General features: G+C 41.4%; 1 protein-coding gene across 7 annotated transcripts in view; it reads left to right on the top strand.

Annotated features, from left to right (window-relative positions):
- WWOX (WW domain containing oxidoreductase) overlaps positions 1-15408 on the top strand; it is an 811261-nt gene that overhangs the window by 7844 nt on the left and 788009 nt on the right. For all 7 annotated transcript variants that reach the window (XR_008311186.1, XM_053270440.1, XM_053270439.1 and 4 more), the window contains exon 4: positions 206-384. Coding sequence is in view for 6 of the 7 variants with exons in the window: in XM_053270440.1 (XP_053126415.1) it covers positions 206-384 (179 nt within the window). In the remaining variant the exon portion in view is untranslated. The remainder of the gene's footprint in view (positions 1-205; positions 385-15408) is intronic.

Below are 15408 nucleotides of genomic sequence, written 5' to 3'. Positions count from 1 at the left end.
GTTGGTGAGGAATGACTGTACTAATACAGCTGGATTTATCAGTGTGATAGAAATAATGTTTTGTTCCTTGCTTTAGATCTTAGGGGCCAGTAATGAAACAGACAGTAGATTAAAATCAAAATATTGTCAACCCTGTAGTTCCATTTGTTTTCAGTGATAGAACAAGACAAACTAACTGGGCAATCGCTTTCCATTTCTTTTTAAGCCACATAAACAAAAGGACAACATATCTTGATCCAAGATTGGCGTTTACAGTGGAAGATAATCCAATGAAGCCCAGTGCCAGGCAGAAGTATGATGGAAACACTACTGCGATGGAAATACTTCAGGGTCGTGATATGAGTGGCAAAGTGATTATAGTCACCGGAGCCAATTCAGGAATAGGTAGGTCACTCTTCTCTTCGAAATCACAGCAAGGAGGCAAAACGGGATCAGTGAAAATGGGTGTTGGGGGAGTGAATATACAGCAAATAGCTATTTATGCTTTTCAAAAAAAAGTTTTTAAAGTGCGTTACATAGGTATAAATAAACAAAATGGTGCCCTGTCCCCAAAGGGCTCACAATCCAAAAAAGAAACATAAGATTGACACCAGCAACAGCCATTGGAGGGATGTTGTGCTGGGGCTGGATAGGGCCAGTTGCTCTCTCCCTGCTCAATAAAGAGAATCATCACTTTTTAAAAAAAGTGCCTCTGCTCAGTTAGCAGGGAAGTGACTGTATGCAGGCCATGCTTGTATGTATGTATCATACATACTTGATGCATACATTCCATGCTTTTAGAGAGAGCTGCTGGAGACAGGTTTCCTGATGCTACGTAATGCACAGTTCTGTTATACCTGGACTGACAGTGCAGCTGAAGGGTCCTTTGGGACAGTCGAAAAATTGTGTGACTTGAAGTGGGCAAGCTGGAAGCCAGAGCTCACCGCACTTTCACATACTCCTACAGGCTTGCTTCTTTCCCTGAAGGATCTGCAGGCTCATCAGACAGCCAGCAGGGACCTTGCCTGAATTCTGCAGTGCCATCTGCTGGCCAGCTCTTGCTTTCTGTGACTTGCCCATCCATTTCCCGAATTCGCCAAAAAAAGAGTGGGTTTATTCGTGGAAAGCAAGAGCTGACCAGCAGGTGGCGCTGCAGGAATAGCACAAGGTCCCTGCTGGCCACCTGACCAGCCTGTGAGAGCCTGCAGGAAAAGACAGCTCAAGTCTGCAGAAGTGCATGGAGACTGAGTAAGCTCTGACTTCCCGTTTGCATGCAGGCTCTTCATGTTGTGCAGTTTTTAAAAAATTTTTGCAGTCTGAAACACCCCTAAAGCATGTTGACCTGGGAGTGATCTCCACTGACCTTAGTGGAATCTTGTTTTCTAAGTATGCATAACAACTTCTCCCACTTCTGACTTGTGATAAAACACCAAACACCGCCAAATGCTGTTGCTAAAAGAAAGCCTGACATGACTCGGAGAAATTGGCATCGTTGTCATGATACCTTGCACTCACCATGCTCTGTGCTAGATTCTTGTCATAAGGACAGCCCTGCTGGATCAGGCTCAAGGCCTATCTAGACAGACAGGAGATGAGGGCTTGCCCTCCTGCTGTTTTCCTGCAACTGGTATTCAGAAGCATCTTGCCTCTGAGGCTGGAGGTGACCTATAGCCACCAGACTAGTAGCCATTGATAGACCTCTCCTCCATGAATTTGTCTAAGCCCCTTTTAAAGCCATCTAAGCTAGTGGCCATCATCGCATCCCACGGCAGGGAATTCCATAGATTAATTATCTAGGATTGTAGCATCAAGTTGGTTTCTTGGCCGTTGTTACTGTCTTGGGCAACATCTAGACTAAGCTAGCCATGACGTGTCTTTCTACAGTATCTTTAATGGTGCTTAGTCATGTGCTTGACTAATAAGCAGAAGGTTGCCAGCTTGTAATCCCCGCTAGTACTATATCAGGCAGCAGCGATATAGGAAGATGCTGAAAGGCATCATCTCATACTGTACGGGAGGAGGTAATGGTAAACCCCTCTTGTATTCTACCAAAGAGAACCACAGGGCTCTGTCGGCGCCAGGAGCCGAAATCGACTTGACAACACACTTTACATTTTAGTCATGACTTGTTTGCTACCTGCTAGATTTGCTATTGAGTAGTGAGTTCCCAGCAGAAGCCAATTAATGGTTTGGGCCCAGGGTACTTGAGGGACCGCCTGCTCCTAAGGTTTGCTGCCTGCTTGACGAGGACATCTGAGGGGGCCCTGCTCCAGGTGCCGACAATGAGAGAGGCCCGGCTGTCGTGCACTCAGGACAGGGCCTTCTCTGTTGCTGCCCCCAGACTTTAGAATGCCCTCCCAGTGGCCATTCGCTCCTCGGACTCCATCACGGCTTTTAGAAAGCTTGTTAAAACTTGGCTTTTTATCCAGGCTTTTACATAATCGTTTTTACTGCTTCTATGTGTTTTTACCTGTTGTATCGTTTTTATGCTTGTATCTTACAGATTTTTAAATTTGGTTTGTTTTATATTTTTTAGCTTCATACTTTTGTCTTTTTTTAATTGTATGTTTTAACTTTTGTAAACCGCCTTGCGGTTGTCTTTTAACGAAAGGCGGTATATCAATGAAACAAACAAACAAGCAAGCAAACAAACAAACTCCTCGTGATTAAATACTACTGAAGCAAATGACTGTTGGGTAATGAGGATTTCAGGATTGTATCAGCGTTGTATTTCATAACGCTAGCAGGTCTGTAAGAAAGTAATATGCTTCTGTCCTCCCCACCCCCGGGAATTGAACACTGCTTTTCAAAGGGAGAAGATTGCTGGGCTCAGCTCACTCTGCCACTAAAGGGAGGAGAGCTGGTCTTGTGTGGTAGCAAGCATGAATTGTTCTCTTTGCTAAGCAGGATCTGCCCTTGTTTGCATTTGGATGGGAGACTACATGTGTGACCACTGTAAAATATTCCCCTTAAGATATGGGGCTACTTTGGGAATGGTGTCTGCATGCTTGTAGATAGAAGGTTCCAAGTTCCCTCCCTGGCCGCATCTCCTGCCTGCAACCTTGGAGAAGCTGCTGCCAGCCTGTGTAGACAATACTGAGCTAGATGGACCAATAGTCTGACTCGGTATAAGGCAGCTTCCTATGTTCTTTACCCTGTTTCCCCGAAAGTAAGACCTACCCCGAAAGTAAGACCTAGCAGTAATTTCTGATGTACCGCTAATTGCCCTAGTGCATTTTTTTGGACTAAAATTAATATAAGACACTGTCTTATTTTCGGGGAAACACGGTAGTTTCATTCCAGCGCTTGCTCTCACTCTGTGATGCATGCATGGAAGTAACATAGGGTTAGGGCCGATAGTTTTTAGGCCTCTTTGGATACAAAAATGTTGTTGGGATGCTCACCACTGATGCCTTATAATCTCTTTAGACCTATATTTGCAGGGGAAAGGAACAATTGCAAATTTAAAAACAGAATGAGAGATGGGGAAAGTAACAGTCAAATGTTCTGAAAATGCACAGTGCACAAGCTCATTCAAAGGAAATAATGGAATGTCGTGTCTCCTAAATGCTTCCCAAGAACTTTGACCAAGAAATGAGATTTATGTGTTCTGTTTCAGTCCCATGGTGGAGAGGAATGTAGAATATTGCTCCTTGTATATATAATTTTTACTTCTGTTAGCTGCCTCAGTTGCTTCAGTCTCTTTTTTTGTGGGATAGAAGTGTGTTAGAATAAAGTATATTTGACTCCCTCTCAAGTTTATCTTGCCGGTGAGTAAGCCAATAAATAGCAATCTTTTGTGTGTTTCACTAGAGGGCTCTCTTGTTCTTTAGAAAAATGAACCAGTAGGAAAGCTGCTGTTCTTCAAAGTTACCAGGACACAAATTATTTCTGACTTGAACTATTTTTTTATTTGCCGATGATATGGAAAGGTATATGAACTGATCTCTGTGAATAACCAACTCTCCTGGCTGGCAAGCATACCTTGTCAAAATTTAAGCAAAGTGTAGCCATTAGCAGTCCTCTGTTTCTAATGTAAGGTAAAGGTGGGTGTGGATACTGAAATCCTAGCCTTTGTCTTTAAGGCTTATTTGAGGCTCTCGTCCTTGAAACCATGAGTGGATTAGCTTTGTGTATGTGTGTGCAATATTTACTGGGACCTAATCTTCTGTATGGTGCACAAGTGTCTGCAGTGTTAATAGAATGCTGTACAGTTTTTCTCTCTCTCTCTCTCTCTCTCTGTGTGAAGGCTTAAGCAAAACTTGCTAAATGCATCAGTCGGCAATTTTGAGTAATGTCTTAGGAGAAAAATATATAGGACGGCTTTGTGATAGTAGGTTCAGTTGTGATCTCTGTAGACATCCATGCACGGTGTCATCTTCTCCAATAAAGTGAATTTCAAAGTAACTGAAAAGCTCTATGTACTGGTGGTCTTGCTTCTTGAGTTACCGTATGTAGTCATAAGAGACTAAAGAAATGAAAATGAAAACATTGCAGTCAACATTGCAGAAAATGAAAACATTGCTGTTAATTTCAGCTGCTCTGATAGTCCTTATTTACTGTAGTTCAGTGGTGTGTGTGTTTGGGTGTCAGTATGTACACACAGACAGTGTACTCTCAAGTTGTTTCCACTTCTGACACTGCAAAATGCTACTTTAAGTTCACTTAAAATAGCATTTTGGATTCTGGCCCATATATCTGCATCTGACTTCTGATATATTTGCACAAGTATGTAACTGCTTCTCTTGCCATAGAGTCTTGCATGATTATTTTGCATCAGTTTCAGCTTCAGGCATGATGAAATGGATGATTTGGAATTCTCTTGATTGGCCACTTAACCTCCTCCGTGGTGTTGTACAAAATCATAGCTGATCTATAAAACCTGGCTGATTGAAGATGGGGTATGCAGTTTGTTTAGTTCTGTAAAGTTGTTGGCTTTGGTGTCCTTTTTGTTTGTGGCCTTAAGCGCTTTTGTAATGTTTGAAATAGATATGCAAACTGTAATGGCGTACCATGTATGCAAAACTATCTTAGTGTGACATCTGTGTTAAATTTTCTTTTTCGGATTGCTTTTTAGACTTGTCAGAGTGCAGACAAATGTATAGAGAAAATGAATTGGAATTCATTCATTGGAACCAGAGTTGCAGATGTGATCAAATATTTTTGGATGAAGGGGGAAACTGTAAAACTAGTGTTGGGGGTGGAAACTATTAAAATGGCAAGTAAGCTTGAATTATGAATTTTGTTTCTCTTGTATAATCTTTCATAGTTCCTGTTGGCTGATAACTCTTTAGAACCTGGTCAGAGTTAACATAAACTGAAGCTTGATTAAGACAAAAAACTTGTAAAACTGAGCAGAGGGTAGTTCTAACCAAGCTTTCCAAGACAGGGCTGAGAGAGATTCCTGCCTGCAACCTTGGAGAAGCCGCTGCCAGTCTGTGAAGACAATACTGAGCTAGATAGACCAATGGTCTGACTCGGGATATGGCAGCTTCTTATGTTCCTTATGTTGTCCTTGGACTGCAAAAAGGTCTTATTATAGGCTAATGGAGAATTTATTAATGTCCCATGTAATAAAGTGTCCTACCTTCTGCCCAGATGTTATAATAGGAAATGCTCTTCTGAATATCACCAGATGCTGGTGAACTTGACTCAAAAATAATCCCAGAGTGGAAAAATTTCATTAGAATCCTGATAGCTAAATAACTTGCTGTAGTCTGCTGAAGAAGCATTAGTAGAACTGTGAGAGTTAAGTGTTTGCAATTCTGTTTTTAGACGGGTTTCTTCACTGAGACCAGCAAGCAGATTCTCGGGTTATATATATTATATTATATTATATTTAAAGAGCACCTGCTACTCTGAAGAGTCCTATCAACATGGGTTATGTAGTTGCTCACAAATAGCTGCTGTGGTTTTTCTATAAAACTTTCAAGCCCAGGAGTGTCTGATTTAATTTTTTTTTTTTTAAAAAAAGCAGCAAAGTGAAATCCTAGCCTTCATAATAGTGGAATGACAATGGTATGGCTCGAAATCCTAGTCCATATAATAGTAATGAACAAGCTGCCCATTCCTCAGTTTGCAAAGCAATTCTTCACTGTCAGATAGCTGAAAAACTGGGGGTGGAGACGGGGAGATTGCATGTCATTTCTGCCGCACATTGGGAATGTTGCATCAAGTTTCTGATGTAATGGAAATGCTCGTGAAGTCCTTGGGAATTTTCATGTGTCCCCTTCCTAAATGTGTGCTCAGAAATATTGCAGTGTTGCAGGTAGGTTTATACAGGCAAAGGTTTCCACAGGGAGTTCATAACGCAGCCATTCTTAATTTTCTTGCTCTTACAATTGTCATCTCTCTTGAAGAATTTTACTGTGAGATTCAGCTCTTATTAACTGTTAAAGAATAAATGCTGTCTGGAAATCTGATCGTCTCTGCTTGGAGGTAGTCCTAAAAATGGTATCTGCTTTTTGTATCGCTTTCTCGTGCCTGCTTTGAGAAATCTATTACTTGGGTAATGAGGAGTATACATGGATGGTTAGTCAAGTTATTGAACTCTTTCAGCTTTGGCTGAAATTCACAATGCAAGCCAACTTGTAATATGTAAAATTACATTGAGAGTAAAGAGTTCAATAATTATACTTGTAATGAAAAACCTTTGCAAAAGGGATGAGACCCAACTACATGCTTTTTATTCAATCAGATGTGTTGGCAGAACAGAGGTGCATTTTGGGATTCATTTAAATTGCCTTACAAAACGGGTGGGTGGGTTGGAAACTCTTGAAGGCTGGGGTGTGTGTGTGTAGGGGTGGTCTCAAGCTGTGTTTCAGGAGGGACTTGGGAAAGGTTTAACAATTGGTATTGGGGGGAGTGTGAGTGAAATGTTCCTGCTGCTGTGCTTGTGTGGAGGGAGCTGTGTTTTACTAGTACTTCTTCCCTTCATGGCTGAGCCTCTTCCTCCTTTGTATTGACTCATTCAACCCAATTCTGCCAGGGGCTGTGTAAGGCAGCAGCAGAATATTCATGCTTGGGTCTTTTAAAAAAGTAAAGTCCTATCCTTCAGTTAAAAAAAACAAATCGTTGGGGTTTTTTACCCCATATAACAAAACCAATTTAAAAAGTCCAGTTTACCATATATAACACAACCAATTAAAAACAGGAAAAAATAGCCTAAAGGAGCATCCTTAAAACAGATTTAGAGGCCTGGGGTGGTAGTTCTTTGCCTGACTCCAGAAAGGTAGAAGTTGGTGCCCCCTGGGGAGAGAACTGCAGAAATAGGGCACCGCCATGGAAAAGGCACTCTTATCGGTTGCCTTTCCTCAATATAATCTCAACAATGTTTGGGTGACACTGATTACAGAATTTGTTTAAAGTCCTTGGATTCCCCACCCCCAGGCCTTGCTTATCCAGGATACAGTCCACACACCCCTAAAGTGTGGAACCAGAGCTTCATTTAAGATAGGACTTGGTTCAGTGACATGCAGCATATAGGTCCTCATGCATGCATATAGTGCTTTGCCTTACCGTCACTCCAAAGCCAAACTCCAGCACTTCTGGAATGACACACTTGCTAGTTTAAAATTGCATTCATGTTTACATGGATAGTTCAAGTTTACAACATATACAAGCAATGCTTCCCCTAACAGGGTTTCCCAGATGTTGACTACAATGCCCAGCATCCCTAGCTGCAACAGCCTTTGCTTGAGGATTGTGGGAGTTGTAATCAACATCTGGGAATCGCCGTTAGAGGGAAAATTGTATACAAGTCAGTTGTGGCACAGTGATGGCCTGGAGCTTTCCCAGACAGCATGCTTTACTGTGGGTTTTCTGCGAGGCTTTACTGCGAAGTTGCCTCAAAAAACAGATGCAAAAAGTTGATTTTTTTTTACCCCAGATGTAAATCGGGCTACACTCTACCGCGCGATGAAAAACCCAAATTGTGTGTGAAGTGCTCTCTGATAACTCACTGGGACTTTGAGGTAGATTTGGTCGATATGCGAACACACACCTTCATTCAGGAGGAAATGCAAACTAAAAGCTGGGTGTGAAAAACTTTCCTGAAAGGAGAAAAAGAAGCAGCTTTTCTTCCACTTAACAAAGAGTTCCTCGCTAACCTCGAGGCAGTCCTTACTACAGGCTTAAGGTGAGTGACTGCAAGACAACATATAGTATTTTATAGTAGTAGAATAGCTTTGGTCCAATTGTACAAGAATAGTCTGATGTTTTGGAATTCTCTTGTTTGATGATTGATCACTGATGGTAGGCGGGGTTGACTGTACAAGGGTGGCTTGCCCAGTTCAGTGTATGTGCTTTGACGGAGCCTACTTGACAAGTGCATAGTCCTCTTATTTGAAACTGCAACTGAGCAAGGCTTCTGTTTCAATTGACTCAGATCTAAGATTATATAGGCAGCTCTTGCAAGTTCACTGTTAATACTCTTTCTTTTTGTTTCAGAACAGCTTCACCTGCTGCCTAGTTTTATGTACTGTTGGGACTACATGAAGGACCATTAAGTGACATAAGTTTCCTTTTCCTCCATAACGAAAACATGTGTAGCAAGTCTGAACTTTGGAGAAAGACCTAGGCCATTCTTTTGGCTGAATGGAGGCTCACCTGATATGGAAAAAAACTGTTAATGCTTAGTTGCGTCTGTTTCCTGACTTATCCATAGGCCTATAGACAGCATTGCGGGAGGCCTCATTTTCCACAAGGATTGCGTTCCCGGCTACTCTGCAAATGCTGAAATGATAATGAAGACCTTGCACCTGTGTAAATCTTGGGGTTCGTCAGTACATTTAAAAGTGCTACAAATCACCAGAAATGGGGGGGGGGTAGTAGAAACAGGATTACAGGACAGTACCATGAACCTGCCAGTAACTGCCCCAAATCCTCTGAATTGTCCCAAAAAACCTGCTGAAAAAGCCTCCAGATTCCAGGAAAAAGGGCCCCAGCATAGCTCCATGCTGCCTTTAAGTTGGAAATGCCACCAGAAGTATGAAACATGCACGCAGGAACCACAAATAGCTGAAAATCACTTCCATGATAATGGAAACCGGGTGTACATATATAGCCTGACTGCAAATAGTTGGAGAATCTGCGGAAAACAAGGGTCTCTTGTGTTGTCTTTCTATGTTAGGCACTTCAAGAATGTCTTATTATTAGGACTGCGATGTTTACCCAATTAATAACTTTTTACTATAATCAGATGGCTTTGGCACTTAAAAATTAATCTAAGTACTTACACAAACTGGCTAGCAAGTGCCACCTTAAAGATTCCTCCTTTGCTAGGAAAAGCATTCATTCCTATGGAAGGTGGTGTCTGCTATGATGTGTCTCAGTTCAGTAGTGTTATTCAGAACTATTGATCCATATGCAGATAAATGAACCTCATGTAGCCAATTAAGACTGTTTAATTGGTTGATAACCCTCCTAAAGATGGATCACACCATTAAGGTTGACTTATCCTAGGGCTTATGTAATAATCATGAATATTTTTACCATCTCTGACTTACACAATGGGATCATTTAAAGATATATTGTATTTGACCTTGGGAGGATGTGGAAAGGTTGAACACGGTGTGTTGGTCAAGTCTGTCAAACTCTGGGTTGTAAGTAGTATATTTTCCTGGTACAGTTATCTCTTGCCAACTGCAAGGGTTATGTTCTGGCAAAACCCCACGGTCGGCAAATTCGTGGTTCATGAGGCATTGATACCAATGGGAAACGGGGTTAGGGGACCTGTCATAGTGAAAACACCTAAACATCAAGTAAAAAATGCTCAAACCTCCAAAACTCTCTAAATATCACCAGGAGTCCCCAAGAATCAGCAAGAATTGCCAAGAGGAATGAGCCCCTGGAAACATTTTGAATCCCCCAGAAATCACTCAAATGCAGTTTAAATCACCAGGAGTCAGCAAAGTCACCCAGAGGAATGAGCAGAACATAGTGGAAACACAGCAGTAAAAGCACCCATTACAGCCCCCAACACATCTCCCAAGCTCCCCCCAACCCATTCTACACTGTACAGAACACGCTTGTCTCTCACCTCCACCTCTCCCTATCTCTCCTTCCTCTGCTCTTCTGCCTCCCTTACTCTTCTCGGTGTCACTCTCTTTCCTCCACTTCACTCCAACATCTAGTGCGCACCTCCACCTTTCCTGCCTCTTACAAATGAAATCCCATGAGAATAGCACATATTCAAGTTGCAGTTAATGAGACTGGTAGCGATTTCCCAATCGAGGATACTCAAAAGCATGGTTGGGGGAAACCACAGTTGGCGAGGGATGTTCAGCCTGTCTGAGGCTTAAAAAAGAAAGGTGGTGGCGGCCTTATTGGGAGTTCCACTTAACATGGAGTTCTCTGTGTAGTCCATGCACATGGACTTTGATATTGATTTGCTTTTGTGTTGTATCTGTGCTGTCAAAGCAAACATTTTTTGATCAGAGTAACTTTGGAGCTATCTCCCAAGCACACTGGGAATTGTAGAGTTTGTGAGTGTCAAGATCAGTTGTGACCGTTCTGTAAAAGCCTAGATTGACACACCAGTCCTGAACTTCAAATATTGAAATTGGGAGCAACACAGATAAAGGGTAGCATGAACCCCTTTTCTCTATGACATAATTGTTTGTCTTGTATTGGTCATAACCCAAAGTTTGGGTGCAGTTTGAAATAGGAATTGTTGATCAGACTATATGGAGACTGAGATGGCTTGGTCACGTGCTACTCCATGCATATAGGTCTACAGCTCCCAGGGTTTCTAGGGATAGAAGCTAAGACCAGGTGGTGGTGGTGATGATGATGATGATGATGATGATTTATTTCGATTTCTATACCGCCCTTCCAAAAATAGCTCAGAGCGGTTTACAAAGAGAAACAATAAATAAATAAATAAGATGGCTCCCTGTCCCCAAAGGGCTCACATTCTAAAATGAAACATAAGATAGACACCAGCAACAGTCACTGGAGGTACTGTGCTGGGGGTGGATAGGGCCAGTTACTCTCCCCCTGCTAAATAAAGAGAGTCACCACGGTAAAAGGTGCCACTTTGCCCAGTTAGCAGGAGCTAAAGATACTGTACATGTGTGCTTGTACTCTTCACTTCGCTGTTGAAAAATGTCTGAGCAACTTGCCAAGTTCATTGGCAGTGTATCATAAATTCCAGTGCCGACTTGATCACTGCAATCTGTAAATAAAATAATAAATACAACTTGATTGAAGGAAGCTGCTCTTGTCCCATTTTTGTCTAGAAGTTGCACTTGTTTTCTCATTGCTGAGAAAATGTGCTTGAAGGATCCAGCACACTTTAGCTGACAAAAGTCTTCTAATTTCATCCGTGATGAAATATGCCTTTTTAATTTTATGAAACTGCTTACATTAATATTGCACTATTGTACTTGCCAAAAGGAGATTTAGAACATGCAGCTAATTTTGTTTTTCCTTAATGCTTAATTAGTCCTCTGTTCTGCAGTAGCTTGCTCACAGAGGAGAGCTGCACAGTAATTTTCACATCTGAAGAGGAAGCTTTTGAGAAGCTAGTACCACTTTCTGTTCTGGATTTTGCTACGGGCAACCCCTCCCCTGCAAAAAACTCCCCTTTACCTTCACTTGAACTTCATTATCACAAAAAAGGCTTATCCCAAGAAGACAAAACTTGCTTTGTGTCTTCTGTGGACTATTTTGGGAGGGCTGCGGGATATCAAGATCTCTCTAGATAAGAATTATTTGACAAGCTATGGGTGGCTTCAAGAAACTGAGAAAATATGCTGGGGTAAGGGTGGGAAAAGGATCCGGAGAAAGAGGATCACATTAGAGGGAGTGTATGTGTGTATTAAAGAAAAACCCCCACAAATGTTGTCCCAGAGTAATCTGACAAAGGTTGAGATTCCAGTGAGGGAGAAAGCAGTGGAACTCTTGTCTACACATATATATTCAAATATTGCTATTTGTGATATGCTAGAGAGAGGCGGTTCCTTACAAGTGTGGTCTAGTGCAGAAAACACCACTTCATTCTGCACTGCTTTTATTCCTATCATTGGAAAGTTGGGAAGATCCGAAGAGGTATATGCCCACTTGAATGTGTAACTTTCTTTTAGTAGAATATTATCTGTGGTAACACAAGCTGCTTTTGAGAAGTCCCTCAGATTCGAAAGAGGGTTGCCATGTGGCATGGAGAGCTCTCATTTCAGAAGCATATGTCTGAAGTACTTTTGCACATTTCTTGGAATGTACTATAGATAAAGGTGTCTGTCTTGGCAAAAGTTCATGAAGTGCTACCTTACAGCTTCTGGGGGGAAAGGCTGCTGTAGTTTCCCAATATGTGCAAATGGGTACTCAACTGGATATTTTTACTGATCATCTGGGGAGATGTGCCTATAGCTACTAGCAGCTTGACTGGTGGCAGCCCGGGGTCAAATCTCTATAGTTGGCCTGAGACTCTGGAATGCACACTCTGTCGTAATAAGAACTTTACCATTCATGGTGGACTCTAGGAAAAAAGCTCAAGATGCACCATCAGGCTTGTTGATGGTCTAGAGACGAGAGCTGGTCTTGTGGTAACAAGCATGACTTGTCCCCTTAGCTAAGCAGGGTCTGCCCTGGTTGCTTAAGAATGGGAGACTTGATGCATGAGCACTGTAAGATATTCCCCTGAGGGGATGGAGCCGCTCTGGGAAGAGCATCTAGGTTCCAAGTTCCCTCCCTGGCTTCTCCAAGATAGGGCTGAGAGAGATTCCTGCCTGCAGCCTCTGCCAGTCTGTGAAGACAATACTGAGCTAGATGGACCAATGGTCTGACTCAGTATATGGCAGCTTCCTATGTTCCTATGATTTTAACTATTTTTAAAATGTCTGTATTTTGATATTTCTCAACATTTTTATGGTTTTGAATTTTAACTTTGTAAAATTCCTTTTACACTCCCTAAATAACTTGTTAGGCATTGTGAATGATGTGGGTGACGTACAAATATGTCAAACACATACTGTCAACCACTGCTGAGTCCGTTATTCTCTTGAATCCAGGTCAAGATATCTTCTGTTGCATTGCTGACCCATTGGTAATGAGAAGATATTTCTTGTCTCAACAGGAAAAGAGAAACTTCACTATGAATCTAGCACAAGTAGCTTCCAAGATGTAGGTTGACAATGCTAACAAACTAGTTGTGTTCATAAATGTTCAATTTAGGCTTACTATCATTTAAATGGAAGTAATTGCTTTTTTATAGACTAGATTGTGTTAGACAGTTGAAGAAATTTGTTGCAACCTCTTTGAGACCTGCCTTATATTTGTCTTCTGTTAGACCACTTAGAAATTTTAAACAAGAACCCTGAAGATTCCTATTTGATGATTAACACTCCTTGTGCTCCATACTTCATACATGAGAACCTCAGTATTCACAAGGGTTCCATTCTCTGCTACTACCACAGATACAGGAACCACAAATACAGAGTCATTGGGCCTATGGAAATCTAGGGTCTAGGTTCCTGGAGGTCAGAAAAATGAGGTAAAAGGTCCAAGAAATGTGGGGGAAGTGGCCTATGCTTTGTGGGTCCCCAGCAGTCCAGCAATGCCCCAAGAATAAAACAAATTGGCCCCAAATCACACCTCCCCTGGTGTGTGCAAAATGTTTGCAAAATGATGCATAAGATGGCGGCAGGAAATGATCTCCAAGGTCATTTCTGGCCACCCCCGACCTGCGGATATGTGGATTTAACCCTTTTTAAACCTCTTCTCCTGAGATTGAGTGTCCATTACCTGACGGCTGGTATGTGAAACTGCAGATAGTGAATCCGTGATTAACAAGGTTCTCCTGTACTAGAATACTTTGTCATTTTCTATAAGAAAAGTAGACTAGATATTTGTTAAATGCTTTCATTTATTTGAAGAGGCTGGAGTTACCATTTGGTTGACTTATTCACCTAGTTGTATACACCAAGATACTGCCTTGCTGTATTCAATCAGTAAGTTAATATGAATACATGTTAACAGCTACATTGCTGGCTTTTATTTTAATGGGTGGGATAGTAAAAAACCCCACTGATAAATTAGACAATATTTTATTGGCTTTCCCCCATCTTTATTCCTTTAATCCAAATAAATTGCACATGCTCATTTTCATGTATACTTGGGCAAAGGAACTTGATGCATCTTACATTTTTCATCGGACATTAGAAAAACTGGTATACAGCAAAATGAAGACTTAAATGAGCAAGATAGTATGCAGTACTGGATAATGTGGAATACTTTCTCAGTCATGTACACAAAAGAACCCAAATATCTATACCTAAGGTATACAAATATATTATTTAGAATTACAATGCCTATATTATGAGTACGTTGTAACAAAGTGTACAAAAGATTATTAATTCAAGAATAAAACCAGTCTCACCACAAAGTAAAAAGTAGAAATATGTATACTCCACAGTTCTAGCAATAGTTAGTCCATGCCTAGGACATAATCAGATCTCCTGGTATTGGTCAATTCCATAAATAATCCAATGGTGCATTCCTTTTGTAAGTTCTGGAGTCGAAGAACTTGCGGTTCAAGTAACTGCTGTGCTGAGGAATCGCCAGATGTGTTTCAGCTAAAATAAGGCTGCCTTTAGTGGCCTTGTTTCCAAACACAGTCTAGGTTGGTACTAACTTGACTGTACCCACCAGATCACTATAAATAATATATTCATATTGAAACCACAGAACTATCATTTCTTTTCAAGTGAAACTGTTTAGGAAGACAAAATGATGCTATTCACAAACTACTGGCAGTGAGCCACCAATGGGGGTCCTATCAGAAGTAAAATTCCTATGCTCTGTAGAGTAGCTCTCTAGATACAGTCCTATCCTAACACTGAAGCTTAAATAACATTGTTCCAGTTGTAAAACATCTACAGCAATTACACACCCATATAAACCTCCAATTTATTGGACTGTTTCCTGTAACTGAATGAGATAATGGGACTAGGTTTTCTTGGGGGAAATTGAGAGAGAAAATGATGGGATCTGGTTGTGTTTGGGTAAAAGTGTACCGTCAAGTCGATTTCGACTCCTGGTGCCCACAGAGCCCAGTAGTTTTCTTTGGTAGAATACAGGAGGGGTTTATCATTGCCATCTCCCATGCAGTATGAGATGATGCCTTTCAGCATCTTCCTATATCGCTGCTGCCCGATAGAGGTGTCTCTCATAGTTTCTTCCCATAGTTTGGGAAACATCCCAGCGGGGATTCGAACTGGGGATTCAAACCAGTTCCCCATAGTCTGGGAAACATACCAGCAGGGATTTGAACCGGCAACCTTCTGCTTGTTAGTCAAGCATGTCCCTGCTGCGCCACTTAAGGTAGTCCCTTCGAAATACATAAGTACATTGCTGCTGCTGAATTAGACTGGTTTTCAGTTCATTCATTCATTCATTCATTCTATAGAACAATGAATGTTAGAAATGGAA

Source organism: Hemicordylus capensis, chromosome 9 (assembly GCF_027244095.1).
Source record: "Hemicordylus capensis ecotype Gifberg chromosome 9, rHemCap1.1.pri, whole genome shotgun sequence".
NCBI classification, from domain to species: Eukaryota; Metazoa; Chordata; class Lepidosauria; order Squamata; family Cordylidae; genus Hemicordylus; species Hemicordylus capensis.
The sequence above is the reverse complement of the archived record's forward strand: the minus strand, read 5'-3'. Positions and strand labels throughout refer to the sequence as shown.